General features: G+C 43.0%; 1 protein-coding gene and 1 long non-coding RNA gene across 4 annotated transcripts in view; one reads left to right on the top strand and one right to left on the bottom strand.

Annotated features, from left to right (window-relative positions):
- Positions 1–21212, top strand: part of LOC130293474 (paired box protein Pax-6-like) — a 72080-nt gene that overhangs the window by 19766 nt on the left and 31102 nt on the right. Inside the window, exons 1-2 of one of the 3 annotated variants that reach the window (XM_056542199.1) lie at positions 2319–2445; positions 9290–9484. In XM_056542199.1, coding sequence (XP_056398174.1) covers positions 9370–9484 — 115 coding nt within the window. In that variant the 5' untranslated portion in view covers positions 2319–2445; positions 9290–9369. Of the gene's footprint in view, positions 1–2318; positions 2557–9289; positions 9485–21212 lie in introns of those variants that run through there. The other 2 variants (XM_056542197.1, XM_056542198.1) reach the window with 2 other exon arrangements.
- Positions 6872–21035, bottom strand: LOC130293475 (uncharacterized). Its single transcript, XR_008848219.1, has 3 exons — positions 21008–21035; positions 12985–13036; positions 6872–7019 (listed from the first exon to the last, which is right to left on the bottom strand). It is a non-coding gene; the product is annotated as an uncharacterized LOC130293475 (long non-coding RNA).

The raw sequence follows: 21212 nt of genomic DNA, 5'->3' as shown, positions 1-21212 counted from the left end.
AATGCACTGACTGGTGTCTGGTAGCGCCCCCTACAGTACAGGGAGATATTACATGTTCTGTACACTTTACCTTTACCAGGGTTAGCTGCTCCTTTAGACACCAGGTGAGGGCAACACCTTTACTTTTTTAGGACACTGTGTACTGTACAGGACCCTGAAGAAGCTCCTGTCCTCTACATAGACCAGTGTTTCCCAAGCAGGGTGCCCCCAGCTGTTGCAAAACTACAACTCCCAGCATGCCCGGACAGCCTTTGGCTGTCCGGGCATGCTGGGAGTTGTAGCTTTGCAACAGCTGGAGGCTCCCTGCTTGGGAAACACTGACATAGACAGTGATTATAGCTCCCAGCAGATCTTTCTTACTTTTATATATAAGGATTTGCTTTATCTGTATTAGTTATCTACTTATTTTTCTTTAATTCTCACTTTTTTCCTATTTTTGGATGACATTTTGGTGCCTTTAGAACCAATTACCAGGTTTCCATAGAGTTCTGGTCTCAACATACAATCGTTTCAACATACAGTGGTCGTCCTGGAACCAATTAATATTGTAACTTGAGGGGCCACTGTATTTATGTATTGTATCTATATATTTTATGGGACGACTTGGGTTGTCGAATATAAAACAAACAGCAATCTCACTGTCCCAAAAATGCATGCGCTTACAGTAATGCAATAGTTGACGTGCTCCTCAGCTGTATTCAGTGATGTCCTTGCATGAACCCGGCCTTACATGACTCACGTTGCAGTCTGCTACATCTGCATGTCGCAATAAGTTATTAATCTACCAGTCAAAAAGGGATGATTCCATGGAGGTCCCAGCTGAAAACGTCTTTATGTAGATGAATCCCCGAGCTTGGTGTAAGTTCCATCAGACATAAGCCTGAATAAGGCCAGCTCCTTACTGTAATTACATACAAATCTCTTCCATCGGCAATAATGGAAAGGATTCTCTACAGTAAGAGTAGATGAATGTTGAAATGATCTAATGAAAGAGGTAGCTACGGCAAAACAAATACAGAATATAAAGGATAAGACATCTATGTAATGACCACTGGTATTGATAAAAAAAAGTGGGGTTAGGAGTAATCTTGTTCAAATTGTCTCAAAATGCCATGGGGGAGAGGCTGGTGGTATTTTGCCTTTTTTTTTACCCAAACAGCTAGGTCTGTGAAAGGCTGAGTTTGATTGACATGTGTCACTCTTTAAAGTCAACTGTCCATGTTTGTTCAGGATGGACTATTAACAGGTCTGCTAATATGCATTGGAATAGATAAAATATAGCGTCCTGGAGAGATTCCCTTAGCCTGAATACAGCTGTAGTAATATCTCACCTGTAAGAAGTTTTAGGTATGATTTATCAGCCTCTGGATAGTAGCAAATGTTCCTAGTCATTGACAGATAGCAGGCATATTGAAAATGTTGAAGTGTATCTGTTGTTTTGTTGGATTTACCCTACAGAGTGGTGGCAATGTGATTTTAGTGCCTTCACTGCTGTCATTGAGCCCCTGGGAGCCCCCTTCATAATGCTCAGATTTCTTATTTTCTACTTTTTCAGGTGGTGAAGCAAGAGTTGGTCTGTCTGCCAGTATTATACACACACCTGGACTTCCTTTCTCTTATTTCTCTGGCCAATTACAGGACTGCACTTACTCATGTTTGCTATACAATGAAATGGTGCTGATAAAAGTGCACTGATTTGAACAGTCTGGTATTGTGCTGGGTGCTGATATAAAAAGTACACTACTATAGAAGGAATTTTAGGAAAAAAGGGGTTACTGATGCACTGGCTTTGCAAGGTGCTATGCGACCAGAAATGAAAGAAACAGCAGCAGCCTCACAGCAATGAGGGGTTACACTGAGCTGTTGCTGAGAAGCTAAAGGCAGCAGGAAAGAGAAGCATTGTAGATAAACATCTGTAGGTAAACTGGTTTTTGCATAAGAGACAAGCTTCCCTGAGCTTTTTCAGTGGCGAAAGATGAGAGGGATGCCTTGATTTACCTTTCATCTTCAGCAGACAGATTGCAGGCACACAGCTCAGGCTTTCTCAAGCCCTGTCCTTATTTCATCTGCACATAGCACATGCTAAGCCACGCCCCCACTTCCTGTAATGTGTCTTGCTTTGAAGATTGTTCTGTTACGCTGACCACCTGATCAACCTGTATTGTGACATGAAACTGAAATAATTGGATCCCACAAAAAAACAGCAAATGTGCTTGTGTGCCGAATCACTGCTTCTTTATTCAGGCAATAGCTAGGGACCTCTGTGATGTCAGTGATGACATCACCGATATTTGCTTAATAGAAGGAGCCTGGAGGCAAGCAGATCATTGGATATAGTAGCAGACTGTGATTTATATGATTTATCTACTCCAAAAATGCGCACACCTCTCTGTACTCTCACACATTTATTGTAGTCATTCTGCATGACTTGAATGTGTTTTGTATGTATGTTGGATGCTCATGTATTAACACATTCCAGTCAGACAGCATGTCTGTTACCTAATGACATGATTATCATCCATGTACAGAGGCTACATCTCAAACTTAAGGAGGAAGGTAAACTTAAAGGGGTATTGTGGGACTGTTGATTTTTCTTTCCTGGAATACCCCTTTAAGGGTAAGGTCACACGTAGCACATCCGCAGCGAATTTGACGTTGCTGATGCGAAACTGACCGCTCAGAGTGTGCCTCCTACTTTGTCTGTGTGTCCTGCTTTGTCTGCTCGCAGCAGCAATACGCCGGTACGAGCAGACACAGAGCGAGCTGCAAATCGTATGCATGCATGCGCAGTGTACTCACAGACATTGTGGTCCCTCCCTCTGTTAGGTCAAGTGGCCGCGATGTCTGTGACACACTGAAGCACACTCTAGGGACGGTCAGTAACGCATCAAAAATGCTGCTTTGTGTAACCTTACCGTAAAGGTACAATAGGAATGGGCACCATAGAGACAGTGGGAGGTGTGTACAGCTTTTCTTTCTCTATTTTTTAGCCCAGCCCGAATCTGCACACATATATCTTATTTTCCTGGACAACACCAATGATGTGAAACACAAAGGGGCAATTTATCAAACTGTATACCTGGCGCATAGCAGGACAAAGTCACAAATTAAGCGTTTTGCCTACAAAAGTGTGACTTTTTGTTGTTCTGCACTGCGCTTGCCAAGTGGGTGATGCTTCACGCAAAGGAGACGTTGCGTCCCAAATGCCACATTTATTGCAAATTCCGCATGCTAACAGGCATAAATTGTAGTTGAAATCTACCCCTGCTCGGAGCGCATGGGCAGCTTCAGATTTATTGAAAGGCGTCCCCGACAGGGCCTTGGTTTACATATGACCAGTGTATGAAATGTATTTTAGAAAGTTGTATGGCTTTTGGAAAACATCTTTAAATCAAAAAGATCAGGGTGAATTGTGTAATGGTCACTAATTGTGAATCCACAGATGTCTGGGAATTCTGGGAGTTATAGTCTCACAACATCTGGAGAACCACAGGTCGGAGATCACTGGACACCTCTTAAATATCTTGTATATTAATTGACAATTTTCTGAGGACTCCTTTGCAATGAATGTGTATGTACTGACACAGGCATGGAATTTTTTAGGATTTCAGGCAGGTCTGGGTTATAAATAAAAGTTGTCTTACCACAGGGGTAGTGTCTAAGTCCCTTTATAACTTGAACAGCCCATTGCGTAACACTGTAATGCTTCGTTTCCCCTGTGGTGGTGCTGTAGGACACTCGCTGCCATATTCACACGCAAATTGAACATCCTTGTGGGGGATCACGTGGCACTCTAATTTCTGTATTTGATAGGTATTTAAAATCCAAAAGTATGAGAAGCCAACAGAAGCTATAGGAACAACCAGCATTAAAAAAACCTAATGTATACATACCCCAAAGGCAACCTCCACAAAAGGCCCACTGTGACATTGTAAAGACGGCCCTAACTATAATGACAGCCACCTTAAAGGGGTTATCCACCATAAGGTGATTTTAGTATTATGTACCTGCCAGAACTGGGTATTTCCTGTTGAATTTTGTTCTCTAAACTACACATCCCATAGTTCCATAGTTTGTAAGTATGAGGTCACTTTCTTCCCTCCCACACATCAGCCACTCAGCCCATTGAAACACACTAGTGATCCCTTCAATGCAGGTTGCCTACAGCTGTTGCAAAAATAACTCTTTCACACCCAGCTGTTGCTCCACCCATTGAAGCAGGACAGACTCCCTCTGATCACCTGACTAGTGATGTCAGGTCTCGACGCACTGCAGCCAGGGAAATCCCGAGACATGAGTAATTTTGTATGCTGTTAAAAATTAATATTGAGGCAAAATCACAGAAGAATTGTGAGAAAACCATCACACACAGGTACAGACTCTATATTATGAACTACACCAACTTTATAGGCCCTGTAGCATAATATAACCTATAATATTACTATCCAAAAACCTGGAAACATACCATAGGTATAACAACACCTACTATAATAATAACCGAAAATATGTTACACCAAACTGAATCATAAAATCTCACTTTACTGAAAATATTTATAAAACACACTTATTATAAAATACATAGTATATGGAATGTGGCTGGCAATATATATATTTTAGGAAATACAAGATATGAGGTGGTCAGTATAGGGAATGTACAATAAATATGCAAGTGAGGTGTAGGTAAGACACACTCACCATTGGAGTAGACATATAAAAAACAAAAAGGGGGAGGCAAGAGGACACAGTTTTAAATTAGAAGGGCAAAGGTTTAAAAGTAATATCAGGAAGTATTAATTTACTGAGAGAGTAGTGGATGCATGGAATAGCCTTCCTGCAGAAGTGGTCGCTGCAAATACAGTGAAGGGGTTTAAGCATGCATGGGATAAGCATAAGGCTATCCTTCATATAAGATAGAGATAGGTATAAGGCTATCCTTCATATAAGAGAGAAATAGGTATAAGGCTATCCTTCATATAAGATAGGGATAGGTATAAGACTATCCTTCATATAAGATAGAGATAGGTATAAGGCTATCCTTCATATAAGAGAGAAATAGGTATAAGGCTATCCTTCATATAAGATAGGGATAGGTATAAGAGTATCCTTTATATTAGATAGAGATAGGTATAAGACTATCCTTCATATAAGATAGAGATAGGTATAAGGCTATCCTTCATATAAGATAGGGATAGGTATAAGGCTATACTTCATATAAGATAGGGATAGGTATAAGGGTATCCCTCATATAAGATAGGGATAGGTATAAGACTATCCTTTATATAAGATAGAGATAGGCATAAGGCTATCCTTTATATAAGATAGAGATAGGTATAAGGCTATCCTTCATATAAGATAGAGATAAGTATAAGGCTATCCTTTATATAAGATAGGGATAGATATAAGGCTATCCTTCATATAAGATAGAGAAAGGTATAAGACTATCCTTTATATAAGATAGGTATAAGGCTATCCTTCATATAAGATAGGGATAGGTATAAGACTATCCTTTATATAAGATAGAGATAGGTATAAGGCTATCCTTCATATAAGATAGGGATAGGTATAAGACTATCCTTCATATAAGATAGAGATAGGTATAAGACTATCCTTCATATAAGATATAAGGCTTCATATAGGTATAAGGCTATCCTTCATATAAGATAGAGATAGGTATAAGGCTATCCTTCATATAAGATAGGGATAGGTATAAGACTATCCTTCATATAAGATAGGGATAGGTATAAGACTATCCTTCATATAAGATAGAGATAGGTATAAGACTATCCTTCATAAAAGATAGGACCAGGGACTATTGATAGGATTAAGTTTATTGGGCAGACTAGATGGGCCAAATGGTTCTTATCTGCTGACACATTCTATGTTTCTATATGTTTCTAATATGCACTAACCCCAGTATCAATCCCAATATGGTAAGAGAGAGTAAGTAGCAAAATGCAAAAAATATATGTGAACATGCAAGACCCACAAGCATAAGTAACGAAGAGTAAAGATACACCATACAGACCACTTGTAAAGTGGTATGGTGTATCTTTACTCTTCGTTACTTATGCTTGTGGGTCTTGCATGTTCACATATATTTTTTGCATTTTGCTACTTACTCTCTCTTACCATATTGGGATTGATACTGGGGTTAGTGCACACTATATGTTCTTGCCTCCCCCTTTCTGTTTTTTATATGTTGACTCCATTGGTGAGTGTGTCTGAGGCTGGGTCCCCACTACGTTTTCTCCCATACGGGAGCACATACGACAGGGGGAGCTGAAACCTCGCGCTCCCGCATGCCTTTCTATGCGCTCCCGTATGTAATTCATTTCAATGAGCCGGCCGGAGTGAAACGTTCGGTCCGGTCGGCTCATTTTTGCACTGTATGCACTTTTACAACCGGACCTCAAACCGTGGTTGACCACAGTTTTAGGTCCGAGGAAAAAGCGCATACAGCGCAAAAATGAGCCGACCGGACAGAACCTTTCACTGCGGCCGGCTCATTAAAATGAATTACATACGGGAGCGCATAGAAAGGCATACGGGAGCGCGAGTTTCTAGCTCCCCCCTGCCGTATGCGCTCCCGTATGGGAGAAAACGTGATGTGAACCCAGCCTTACCTACACCTCGCTTGCATATTTATTGCACATTCACTATACTGACCACCTCATATCTTGTATTTCCTCAAGTGTACTGTATATCTTGCCAGTCACATTCCACATACTATGCCAATCCACAACAGAAAATACCCGGCACTGCTACTCTACTAATCTTCTGCCGCTAAGCTCTTCTGGTGTAAAGACCATTGCGGTGCTCACATATAAAGTCCAAAATACATCCAACAAGAATATAGTAAAGAATAGAGCACTCACCCGGTCTGAACGAACAACGTGCTTCTTTATTTCGTTACAGCATAGTAGCGTTCCAACACATGTGGGAGAGAGGATGGAAACAGAGGGGTGGGGGAGTGGGTTGGGTGACGGTCCGTATCGCGCAATCAGCGCTTCGTCAGGCCCCTGCAAAATAGTAAAGAATGAAGCACTGACCCGGTCTGAACGAACAACGTGCTTCTTTATTTTGTTACAGCATAGTAGCGTTCCAACACATGTGGGAGAGAGGATGGAAACAGAGGGGTGGGGGAGTGGGTTGGGTGACAGTCCGTATCGCGCAATCAGCGCTTCGTCAGGCCCCTGCAATATAGTAAAGAATGAAGCACTCACCCGGTCTGAACGAACAACGTGCTTCTTTATTTTGTTACAGAATAGTAGCGTTCCAACACATGTGGGAGAGAAGATGGAAACAGAGGGGTGGGGGAGTGGGTTCGGTGACGGTCCGTATCGCGCAATCAGCGCTTCGTCAGGCCCCTGCAATATAGTAAAGAATGAAGCACTCACCCGGTCTGAATGAACAACATGCTTCTTTATTTCGTTACAGCATAGTAGCGTTCCAACACGTGGGAGAGCGGACAGAAACAGAGGAGTGGGGGAGTGAGTTGGGCGACGGTCCGTATCGCGCAATTGCGCGATACGGACCGTCGCCCAACTCACTCCCCCGCCCCTCTGTTTTTGTCCGCTGTCCCACATGTGTTGGAACGCTACTATGCTGTAACGAAATAAAGAAGCACGTTGTTGTTCAAACCGGGTGAGTGCTCCATTTTTTACTATATTCTTGTTGGTTCCATATTCTCTGTATTTTATAATAAGTGTGTTTTATAAATATTTTCAATCAAGTGAGATTTTATGATTCAGTTTGGTGTAACATATTTTTGGTTATCAGTTCCTGTAGCATAGTCAAAAAAAAAAAGATCCTGAAATACCCCTTTAATCCTATATCCGTTGCAGCATACCACAACTGGGTGACACTGGAAGCTTTGACTGGATGATCTCAGACACCAAGGAGGCTATTTAAAGGGGTACTCCACTGGCTGCTGGGGTTGTGATGTCACGGCCACGCCCCTCATGACATCACACCACACCCCCTCAGTGCATGCCTATGGAAAGGGGTGTGGCAGCTTGCACCCAGCATTTGGAACAAAATGTTCAAAGCGCTGGGGCAGTGGAGTACCCCTTTAAGGCCCTTTTACATGGGCCGCAGATTGGGCAAATGAATTTCCTAGGCATAAAAGGGTGAGTGATCAGCCAACGAACCAGCAAACGCTTTTCCATCAGCTGATCGGATGGTTTAAATTATTGCTATCAGTCACACATTACCCTGTGTGAACAGGTGACACGAGGCCAACAGTGATGAATATAAAGGGCCTTGTGAACGATTGATTGAGCCTTGTGAAGGCTTAGTAATGATTACCGATCACAGAGGGTGGGGCTTATCTAGAAGAGCCCTTAGTCATACATTTTAAAGGGGTACTACCATGGAAAACATTTTTTTTTTTTTAAATCAACTGGTGCCAGAAAGTTAAACAGATTTGTAAATTACTTCTATTAAAAAATCTTAATCCTTCCAGTACTTATTAGCTGCTAAATACTACAAAGTTTTCTTTTTTGAACACAGTGCTCTCTGCTGACATCTCTGTCCATTTTAAGAACTGTCCAGAGTAGGAGAAAATCCCCATAGCAAACTTATGCTGCTCTTGACAGTTCCTAAAATGGACAGAGATGTCAGCAGAGAGCACTGTGGTCATGATGTCAGCAGAGAGTACTGTGTTCCAAAAAGAAAAGCATTTCCTCTGTAGTATACAGACCCTAAAAATTACTGGAAAGATTAAGATTTTTTAATAGAAGGGATTTACAAATCTGTTTAACTTTCTGGCACCAGTTGATTTAAAAAAGAAATGTTTTCCATGGGAGTACCCCTTTAAGTAAGAATAAAAGAGGGACAGCACAAGACAGAGCTAAAAGAAAAGATGTTCCAGAATTGTTATTTCATGGGAATCCAAGCATTAACTTAAAGGGGGTATTAGAGGGAAAAAAAAATGTTTTATATATCAACTGGCTCCAGAAAGTTAAACAGATTTGTAAATTACTTCTATTAAAAAATCTTAATCCTTCGAATAATTATCAGCTGCTGAAGTTGAGTTGTTCTTTTCTGTCTGACAACAATGCTCTCTGCTGACATCTCTGTCTGTCTCGGGAACTGCACAGAGTAGAAGAGGTTTGCTTTGGGGATTTGCTTCTATTCTGGACAGTTCCCGAGACAGGTGTCATCAGAGAGCACTTAGACAGAAAAGAACAACTCAACTTCAGCAGCTCATGAGTACTGCTTTATGCCAACACTGTATCCCCTGGGAAAACCGATACTAAACAACAACCCCCTTTTTGTTCTCTTTTAGATTAATGTAGAAGACCCCATTACAGGATGCGCTGCTGATCTACCATAAGCTTCTCTGCTCCAAGTACGGCTGGTTGGTCCATGGGGGCTGATGGCACTGACCAGAAGATAAGAATGCTGAACATACAGAACGCAGGTTGGGGCAGTCGTCAGGACTGGTACCAGGACAATCTAGTGACCAGCCAACCCAATCCAGGTACTATTATTTCTTCTGGAGGGGATGACTATAATGGCGATTTCTAAACAACACCAATGGTAATGGGCATTATGAGCAATATTAAAAACTCCAGTGTAATTACCTTGCAAATACAGTATAATAATCGCAAAATAAAAAGACAGCAACAAAAAAAAAGTATAAAACCACAAATTTATGTAAAATATGTACTTTTATTATACATGTATAAAGCAAAAACAAAAAAAATTAAGTAAAAACTATTGAAAACATACCACAACACCTGAATATAGCAGTGAATATGCTATTAGACACTTCTAGATGTAAAAAAAATATGTCTCGAACACTGCAGTGCCAACCGACTGTGCTAAATGGTCACAATTAGAGATGAGCGAACTTACAGTAAATTCGATTCGTCACAAACTTCTCGGCTCGGCAGTTGATGACTTATCCTGCATAAATGAGTTCAGCTTTCAGGTGCTCCCGTGGGCTGGAAAAGGTGGATACATTCCTAGGAAAGAGTCTGTTAGGAATGTATCCACCTTTTCCAGCCCACCGGAGCACCGGAAAGCTGAACTAATTTATGCAGGCTAAAGTCATCAACTGCCGAGCCGAGAAGTTTGTGACGAATTGAATCTACTGTAAGTTTGCTCATCTCTAGTCACAATACATAACAATATACACATTATAAGCTGCGAAAAATGGAAGTTCCGTCACCCAATCTGCACAAAAGTATAGCCCAAAGTCTAGAAGCGGCGTCCCCACACATTTTGTCACGTAGATACTTCCTCAGGGATGAAGTATCCCAGTCACTTGGCACTGCAGTGTTTGAGATATTTTTCCCCCATCCATTCTTATTTTCATCTACTTTATACTATTATTGAATGTATTTATTATTAGCTGCTAGTGAGTACCAGGCTGCCATCTGCATGGTACACAGTCCTATGCTTATTGCTGCATCCAGAAGGGTTTGATATACCTTATTAAACGGTTTATCCATGAAAAAACTTTTTTTTATATATCAACTGGCTCCAGAACGTTAAACAGATTTGTAAATTACTTCTATTAAAAAATTTTAATCCTTTCAGTACTTATGAGCTTCTGAAGTTAAGGCTGTTCTTTTCTGTCTAAGTGCTCTCTGATGACACGTGTCTCAGGAACCGCCCAGTTTAGAAGCAAATCCCCATAGCAAACCTCTTCTAAACTGGGCGGTTCCCGAGACACGTGTCATCAGAGAGCACTTAGACAGAAAAGAAAAACCTTAACTTCAGAAGCTCATAAGTACTGAAAGGATTAAGATTTTTTAATAGAAGTAATATACAAATCTGTTTAACTTTCTGGAGCCAGTTGATATATATATAAAAAAAAGTTTTTTCCTGGATAACCCCTTTAAACAGATTTGTAAATTACTTCTATTAAAAAATCTTAATCCTTTCATTAATTATCCGCTGCTGAAGTTGAGTTGTTCTTTTCTGTCTGGCAACAGTGCTATCTGCTGACATCTCTGCTTGTCTCGGGAACTGCACAGAGTAGAAGAGGTTTGCTATGGGGATTTGCTTCTTCTCTGGACAGTTCCCGAGACACTTGTCATCAGAGAGCACTTAGATAACAACTCAACTTCAGCAGCTCATAAGTACTGAAAGGATTAAGATTTTTTGATAGAAATAATTTATAAATCTGTTTAACTTTCTTATAAAAAAATATATAAACATTTTTTTTTCCTGGATAACCCCTTTAACTGCTTTATTCAGGCATTAGTATAAGTATTTAAATGGTTTTATAGTTTTTTCTCTGGTCTTTTTTGCTTTATACATGTATAATAAAAACGGTCTACAAATTTTTACGTACATTGGCGGTCGGGCACTTCTTTCTTTCCTTTGTGATTATTATACTGGCTCTATTCTTATCCTTTATTCAAACCACGAAAACATTTTTAGGCCAACTTAATTGAATTTTTAGGGGTTTTCCACTTTCATAAAACTTTACTGTATTAAATGGGTACTCCGCCCCTAGACATCTTATCCCCTATCCAAAGGATAGGGGATAAGAGGTCAGATCGCGGGGTTCCCGCTGCTGGGGACCCCCGCGATTCGTGCCGGATGACTGGCAATGCGGGGCGGAGGCTTGTGATGTCCCAACCGTGCCCCGCTTGTGACGTTATGGCCACACCCCTCAATGCAGGTCTATGGGACGGCCATCACGCCCCCTCCCATAGACTTATATTGAGGGGGCGTGGCCGTGACGTCACGAGCCTCCAACGCTGCACCACCCCACGTTCTAAAAGAATGCCGGGTGCAGCAGGGAGATCGTGGGGTTCCCCAGCGGCGGGACCCCCGCAATCAGACATCTTATTCCCTACCCTTTGGATAGGGGATAAAGCGGAATACCACTTCACTGTAATCTGAATCCGTTGCCTCATTACATAATATATATATATATATATATATATATATATATATATATATATATATATTGTACAGTGGTCCCTCAACATACGATGGTAATCCGTTCCAAACGGACCATCGTTTGTTGAAACCATCGTTTGTTGAGGGATCCGTGCAATGTAAAGTATAGGACAGTGGTCTACAACCTGCGGACCTCCAGATGTTGCAAAACTACAACACCCAGCATGCCCGGACAGCCGTTGGCTGTCTGGGCATGCTGGGTGTTGTAGTTTTGCAACATCTGGAGGTCCGCAGGTTGTAGACCACTGTTAGACGAAGTTGTACTCACCTGTCCCCGCCGCTCCGGACCGTCACCGCTCGTCACCGCTGCCCGGGATGTTGCCGTCCATCGCTGTCGCCGCGTCCCTGATGCTCCGGCAAGGCCTCTGCTTCCCCTTCATCCTCGCTCTCCGTCGCCGCCATCACGTCGCTGCTCACACCGCTCCTATTGGATGACGGGACGGCGTGCGCAGCGACGTGATGACGGCGATGGAGAGCGCCGACGATGCAGGGGATCCCGAAGAGGAACGCGCCGGAGCCCCGAGGACAGGTAAGTGATCGTCAGCGGAGCACACGGGGCACCGTAATCGGCTATCCAGTGGCGGCTGAAGCAGTCTGCGCTGCCGGATAGCCGCTTATGCGATGGCCCCGACATACAAAAGCATCGTATGTTGATGCTGCCTTCAACATGCAATGGCCTCTGAGAGACCATCGTATGTTGAAATGATCGTATGTCGGGGACATCGTAGGTCGGGGGGGTCACTGTATAAGAAAAACTTTTTAGTAAAAGTTGCATGAAGCCGCAAACAATTACATTTCACCAGAACTAGTCTCCATGACCATGTTATGTTGCCTTGTAGATGACTTTATATCATAGCTGTATTTCATCAGTGCTGAGTCAGTAGAAGTATTGACCATATATCTGATATCTGGGTCACATTAGACAGTTCTGCGGTGCTATCCTGTGGTCGAGGCAGGAAGCGGAGAGTTTTCGGAGCTGTCTGCAGATGTGCACACTTTGCTTCTGCACAGGGCTATTTGTCTATCTAAGAACATATGTTTTATACATTTATACATTACCGCTTTATGTTTTCTTTCCTCTTCAAATAATAGTTTCAAGTCGGTAAAAACACTAAAACAGATGAAACCTGAGGTCAGTTGAGTGATATAGTTCAGAAAAACAAGCTTAGATGTGTTCTACATTTAAAGGGTCACTCCGGTGAAAAAATTATTATTTTTTTTTTTCAAATCAACCGGTGCCAGAAAGTTAAACAGATTTGTAAATGACTTACTTATTAACAAATCTTAATCCTTCCAGTACTTATTAGCTGCTGAATACTACAGAAGAAATCCTTTTCTTTTCGGAACCCAGAGCTCTCTGCTGACATCACGAGCACAGTGCTCTCTGCTGACATCTCTGTCCATTTTAGGAACTGTCCAGAGTAGGAGAAAATCCCCCATAGAAAACATATGCTGCTCTGGACAGTTCCTAAAATGGACAGAGATGTCAGCAGAGAGCACTGGGCTCGTGATTCAGCAGAGAGCACTGTGTTCCAAAAAGAAAAGAATTTCCTCTGTAGTATTCAGCAGCTGATAAGTACTGGAAGGATTAAGATTTTTTTAATAGAAGTAATTTACTAATCTGTTTAACTTTCTGGCACCAGTTGATTTAAAAAAAAAAAAAAAAAAAAAAAAAAAAGTTTTTCAACGGAGTACCCCTTTAACCCCTTAAGGACGGAGCCCATTTTCACCTCTAGGACGAAGCCCTTTTTTGCAAATCTGACCACTGTCACTTTAAACATTAATAACTCTGGAATGCTTTTAGTTATCATTCTGATTCCGAGATTGTTTTTTCGTGACATATTCTACTTTAACATAGTGGTACATTTTTGTGGTATCTTGCATCCTTTCTTGGTGAAAAATCCCAAAATTTGATGAAAAAATGTAAAATTTTGCATTTTTCTAACTTTGAAGCTCTCTGCTTGTAAGGAAATGGATATTCCAAATAAATTTTTTTTTTATTCACATATACAATATGTCTACTTTATGTTGGCATCATAAAATTAACGAGTTTTTACTTTTGGAAGACATCAGAGGGCTTCACAGTTCAGTAGCAATTTTCCAATTTTTCACAAAATTTTCAAACTCGCAATTTTTCAGGGACCAGTTCAGGTTTGAACTGGATTTGAAGGGTCTTCATATTAGAAATACCCCATAAATGACCCCATTATAAAAACTACACCCCCAAAGTATTCAAAATGACATTCAGTAAATGTTTTAACCCTTTAGGTGTTTCACAGGAAAAGCAGCAAAGTGAAGGAGAAAATTCAAAATCTTCATTTTTTACACTCGCATGTTCTTGTAGACTCAGTTTTTGAATTTTTACAAGGGGTAAAAGGAGAAAATTTATACTTATGTTTGTAGCCCAATTTGTCTCGAGTAAGCACATACCTCATATGTCTATGTAAAGTGTTCGGCGGGCGCAGTAGAGGGCTCAGAAGCGAAGGAGCGACAAGGGGATTTTAGAGAGTACGTTTTTCTGAAATTGTTTTTGGGGGGCATGTCGCATTTAGGAAGCCCCTATGGTGCCAGAACAGCAAAAAAAAACACATGGCATACCATTTTGGAAACTAGACCCCTTGAGGAACATAACAAGGAATAAAGTGAGCCTTAATACCCCACAGGTGTTTCACGACTTTTGCATATGTAAAAAAAAAAAAATTCACTAAAATGTTGGTTTTCCCCCAAATTTCACATTTTTAAAGGGTTAAAAGCAGAAAAGACCCCCCAAAATTTGTAACCCCATCTATTCTGAGTATGGAGGTACCCCATAAGTGGACCTGAAGTGAACTACGGGCGAACTACAATGCTCAGAAGAGAAGGCGTCATATTTGGCTTTTTGAGAGCAAATTTTGCTCGGGGGGCTTGTCGCATTTAGGAAGCCCCTATGGTGCCAGAGCAGCAAAATAATCCCCACATGGCATAACATTTTGGAAACTAGACCCCTCACAGAATATAATGAGGGGTACAGTGAGCATTTACCCCCCCCCACTGGTGTCTGACAGATCTTTGGAACAGTGGGCTGTGCAAAATTTTTCATTTTCACGGACCACTGTTCCAAAGATCCGTCAGACACCTGTGGGGTGTAAATTCTCGCTGCACCCCTTATTACATTCCTTGAGGGGTGTAGTTTCCAAAATGGGGTCACATGTGGGGTTTTGTTTTTTTTGCGTTTGTCAGAACCGCTGTAACAATCAGCCACCCCTGTGCAAATCACCTCAAATGTACATGGCGCACTCTTCCTTCTGGGCCTTGTTGTGCGCCACCAGAGCACTTTGCGCCCACATATGGGGTATCTCCGTACTCGGGAGAAATTGCATTACAAATTTTGGGGGGCGTTTTTCCCTTTTACCTCTTGTGAAAATGAAAAGTATAGGGCAACACCAGCATGTTAGTGTAAAAATGTTTATTTTTTTACACTAACATGCTGGTGTAGACCACAACTGTTCCTTTTCATAAGGGGTAAAAGGAGAAAAAGCCCCCCAAAATTTGTTAGGCAATTTCTCCCGAGTACGGCGATACCCCATATGTGACCCTATTATTTTGCCTTGAAATACGACAGGGCTCCGAAGTGAGAGAGCGCCATGCGCATTTGAGGCCTGAATTAGGGACTTGCATAGGGGTGGACATAGGGGTATTCTATGCCAGTGATTCCCAAACAGGGTGCCTCCAGCTGTTGCTAAACTCCCTAGCATGCCTGGACAGTCAATTGCTGTCCAGAAATTCTGGGAGTTTTTGTTTTGCAACAGCTGGAGGCTCCATCTTAGAAACACTGCCATACAATACGTTTTTCATTTTTATTGGGGAAGGGGGGTGGTGGGGGGCAGTGTACGTGTGTATATGTAGTGTTTTACTCTTTATTTTATGTTAGTGTAGTGTTTTTAGGTTACATTCACACTGGCGGCAGATTACACTGAGCTCAAATTTGCAGCGGGGAACTCACTGTAATCTGCCGCCAGTGTGAATGTAGCCTGTACATTCACACGGGAGCGGGGGGGGGGGGGGGGGGGGGGGGGGGGGGGTCAAAACTACAACTCCCAGCATGCACTGACAGACCATGCATGCTGGGAGTTGTAGTTTTGCAACAGCTGGAGGCACACTGGCTGGAAAACCTTGAGTTAGGTTCTATGACCTAACTCAGTATTTTCCAACCAGTGTGCCTCCAGCTGTTGCAAAACTACAACTCCCAGCATGTACTGATTGCGGAAGGTCATGCTGGGAGATGTAGTTATGCAATGGCTGGAGGCACGCAAGTACAACTCCCAGCATGCCAAGACAGCCTTATGCTGTTCCTGAATGCTGGGAGTTGTAGTTTTGCAAGATTTAGAGGGGTTCAAGTTGTAAATCACTGTCCAGTGGTCTCAAAACTGTGGCCCTCCAGATGTTGCAAAACTACAACTCTCAGCATGCCCAGACAGCAAACTGCTGTCTGGGCATGCTGAGAGTTGTAGTTTTGCAACATCTGGAGGGCTACAGTTTGAGACCACTTAGTGGTCTACAACCTGAACCCCTCTAAATATTGCAAAACTACAAGTCCCAGCATGCCCACACAGCAAACAGCTGTCTGGGCATGCTGGGAGTTGTAGTTTTGCAACATCTGGAGGGCCACGGTTTAGAGACCACTGTAAACTGTGGCCCTCCGGATGTTGCTAGGCAACAACTCACCTAGCAGGACCCGGAAGCCGCCGCCGCACGTGGGGGATCCCCGCATGGAGGATCGCGCTCCGGGATCCGGGATCCAGGTAGGGACCTTCGGCGCCGATCATCCCTGTACGGTTCCCCCGTTTTGCCCGGACACCGATAGGTGGGCAAAGCGGGGGAACCGAACTTTAACCCCCCCTCCCCCGGTCTGCTATCGGTCGGTCGCTCGGCCGACCAATAGCAGGGATAGGAGGGGTGGCACCCTTGCCACCAAACTCCTATCCCTTTAGGGGGATCGAGGGTGTCTCGGACACCCCCGATCCCTCTTATTTTCCGGGTCACCGGGTCACCAGTGACCCGTATGACCCGGAATCGTGCAGATCGCAGGTCTGAATTGACCTGCGATTTGCGCGCATCGCGGTTATGGGGGGGTCTCAGGACCCCCCTCGGCGATGTGCCGGGATGCCTGCTGTTAGATAACAACAGTCATCCCGGTCCGATCACCGCTACTGGTGACGCGGCGCTCCCGGAACCCCGCGACGTACATGTACGTCGCCGCGCGTCAAGTGACACTTCGCGGCGCCGCACATGTACGTCGCTCGTCGTGAAGGGGTTAAACAGATTTGTAAATTACTTTTATTTAAAAATCTTATTCCTTCCAGTACTTATCAGCTGCTGTATGCTCCACAGGAAGTGGAAATTTATTTTCTGTCTGACCACAGTGCTCTCTGCTGTCTCAGGAACTGTCAAGAGCAAGCAAATCCCCATAGCAAATCTATCCTGCTCTGGACAATTCCTGACATGGACAGAGGTGTCAGCAGATTTTTTTTTTTTTAAAGAACATAACTTCCTCTGGAGCATACAGCAGCTGATAAGTACTAGAAGGATTACAATTTTTAAATAGAAGTAATTTACAAATCTGTTTAATGTTCTGGCACCAGTTGATTTAAAAAAAAAAAAAAAAAAAAAGTATTTCACCGAAGTACCCCTTTAACCTCTATCAGCCATAACATTAAAACTAGGGAATTGGTTATCTGGTAACGATGGCGTCTGTCAAGGGGTAAATTTGCAGGACTTCGCTGTTGATGTCTTAGTTTCAGATACCTCTTATGATGTCCTTGCCTTGGTAGGTAAGGGCTGATATATAATATTATGAAGGTGGTTTTAATGTTAGTGTTTTTTTCTTTTTTTAAATCTGTGTGGTTTTATTTGGTTAGCCTTTCAGAGTAGTAACAATGTCATTTTATTGCTCTTTATTGCTGCTATTCTGGAGCTCTTGAGAGTCCCCTCCATGATGCACAGCTATTTCTCCTTTTCTGTGTTTCATGAGGTGGGACCAGAGCTGGACTGTTTTCCAGCAGTACCCACTGCTGGACTTCCTTTCTTTTACTTGTCTGACCAATCACAAGACAACACCTTTCACTGGACTGTACAAAGTTCACTGGACTGTACTGTGCTGGGGGATTATTTACAGTACACTACTCTAGATGGTGTGGGGTTACTGATGCAATGGCTTTGAAAGGTGCTATGTGAGAAGAAAGGAAAGAACAGCAGCAGGATCACAGCAAGGAAGGGGTTACACAAGCACTGAACTGCTGCTGATGAAAATTATGACAAACCTGTAGACTAAAGGGAGAAGAGAGATTACATTTAGCAGGCAACACGGTGTACATAAAGTAGTAGAAGCACAATTATTTGCACACGGACAGCTGCTAGAACTGGGTGGTCAGTACATTTCAGGCACAGTGTTAATCGCTTTGAAGGAGGCAGACAGAATTACAGATTGCAAGCACACAGTCCATGATCTTTCCCTCTCACCTGCACATAGCACTAGCTAAGCCCTTCTAACACTTCTTATTTTCTGTTCTGGTCTCTCTGCTGCTAGAGAAGGAATTCCCCTAACAACAGTGAACAGCATTTTACAGGGAAAGGAGAGCAAAAGGGGGACAGCTTTTCCCTGAATCAAGATTGCCACTGTGGGACCCTTGGAGGCTACCCCATACCACAGCATTCCACACCCAAGCGTATTTGGTGGGATTGCACCAGCAGCTTGTTTAGGAATACCTTGTCACCTCCTTGACTCCTCACAACCACTAGACCACAACCTTTTACAGGAATTACCACCTAACCAACTATGGCTATGAAAGTACTTATGTTTTACCCCCACCCACCCACAAGATGTTCTAAACATAATTATAGTCCATGTTTTTAGATAAGGATATCCTTTATTTAAAGGTGTCCATACATTTTAGACAAAAGACAGCCAAACCGGTCATTATCTATCAAAAGTTTATGGTGGCCCCTGGAATCGCCCCTGTTTGATTCCAGTTTGATATAAACTCTCTTACACTTCCCCTCTCCTCATAAACGTTCAGCTGTATTGAATATCCATGTATATGGTGATGTCGGGAGAGATAGCTATCTGTCATACAGCAACTGAAAGTGTATGGAAACTTTAAAGAAGTACTCCGCTTCCCCAGCATTTGGAACATTTTGTTCCAAACGCTTGGAACGGGCGGCGGAGGTCGTGACGTCACGACCACGCTCCTCATGATGTCACACCACACACCCTCAATGCAAGCCTATGGGAGGGGGCGTGACGGCAGTCACGCCCCCTCCCATAGACTTGCATTGAGGGGGAGTGTGACCATGGGGGTCACCATGACCATGACGTCACGACCCCGCCCGCTCCAAGCGTTCTAAATGAACACCGGGTGCTGCACTGAGATCGCGGGGGTCTCACCTTGGGATAGGGGATAAGATGTCTAGGGGTGGAGTACCCCTTTAAGAAAACCACTTAACTTAAACATTAAGTACCGGTAACTCCTGAAACCTTACAATATAGTCTTCCTGAATCAGCAGATTCTACTGGTGCCAATGTTAAAGGGGTATTCCAGGGAAAAAAAACTTTTTTTTTTTAATATCCACTGGCTCCAGAAAGTTAAACAGATTTGATAATAACTTCTATTAAAAAATCTTAATCCTTTCAATAATTATCAGCTGCTAAAGTTGAGTTGTTGTTTTCTGTCTGGCAACAGTGGTCTCTGCTGACATCTCTGCTTGTCTCGGGAACTGCACAAGGTAGAAGAGGTTTGCTATGGGGATTTGCTTCTACTCTGGACAGTTCCCGAGACACATGTCATCAGAGAGCACTTAGACAGAAAAGAACAACTCAATTCTAGCAGCTCATATGTACTGACAGGATTAAGATTTTTTAATAGAAGTAATTTACAAATCTGTTTAACTTTCTGGAGCCAGTTGATATATATAAAAAAAATCTGTACTTTACTTCGACTTCTGTCATTGTCTGCAAGTCTTACATATCACCAGCTTGCTCCTTTGTCCCAGAACTCCACTCTCTCTTACAGCAAGTAACCTCACTTTATTCACACTCATTTTTATAGATGCACCTAAAAATACAATGCTTTTGGCACCACAATATTTAGAGGGGTATTCCAGGAAAAAACATTTTTTTAATATATAGCAACTGGTTCCAGAAAGTTAAACAGATTTGTAAATTACTTCTATTAAAAAATCTTAATCCTTCTAGTACTTATCAGCTGCTGAAGTTTGAGTTGTTCTTTTCTGTCTAAATGCTCTCTGATGACCCCTGTCTCGGGAGCTCTCCAGAGTAGGAGCGAATCCCCATAGCAAACCTCTTATGCTACGGACAGTTCCTGAGACAGTCAGAGGTGTCAGCACTGTTGTCAGACAGAAAAAGAACAGCTCAACTTCAGCAGCTGATAACTATAGAAAGGATTAAAGGGGTACTCCGCCCCTAGACATCTTATCCCTTATCCAAAGGATAGGGGATAAGATGTCAGATCGCCGGGGTCCCGCTGCTGGGGACCCCGGGGATCGCCGCTGCGGCACTGCGCTATCATTACTGCGCAGAGCGTGATCGCTCTGCACGTAATGACGGGCAGTACAGGGGCCGGAGCATCGTTACGTCACGGCTCCGCCCCTCGTGATGTCACGTCCCGCCCCCGTCAATACAAGTCTATGGGAAGGGGGCGTGGCGGCCGTCATGCCCCCTGCCATAGACTTGCATTAAGGGGACGGGCCGTGATGTCATGAGGGGCGGAGCCATGACGTCACGCTGCTCCGGCCCCTGTATCGCCCATCATTACGCACAGGGCGAACTCGCTCTGTGCAGTAATGATGGCGGGGTGCCGCAGCGGCGATCCCCGGGGTCCCCAGCAGCGGGACTGCGGCGATCTGACATCTTATCCCCTATCCTTTGGATAGGAGATAAGATGCCAGGGGCGGAGTACCCCTTTAAGATTTTACAAATCTGTTTAACTTTCTGGAGCCAGTTGATCTGAATAAAATTGTTTTCCACTGGAGTACCCCTTTAAAGTGTAGGGCTCCAAGGCATTTACCCTTGCGGACTTACACCCACCTGCAGAATGGCATCCATGGTTGGACTCTGTAAGGAACAACACAGTATAACATCACATAACACAAAAAAAAAAACACCAGTACACATTTTCTAAAGGCCTATACACACAACATTAGCGACAAGTGTGGGTTGCTTGTGGTTCATCCCCTTCACCTCTATGGTATTGTGACCCTTTATAAAGATATACTGCTATGTAGCCATGTCT

This window comes from Hyla sarda, chromosome 10 (genome assembly GCF_029499605.1).
Source record: "Hyla sarda isolate aHylSar1 chromosome 10, aHylSar1.hap1, whole genome shotgun sequence".
Classification (NCBI taxonomy): Eukaryota; Metazoa; Chordata; class Amphibia; order Anura; family Hylidae; genus Hyla; species Hyla sarda.
The sequence above is the reverse complement of the archived record's forward strand: the minus strand, read 5'-3'. Positions and strand labels throughout refer to the sequence as shown.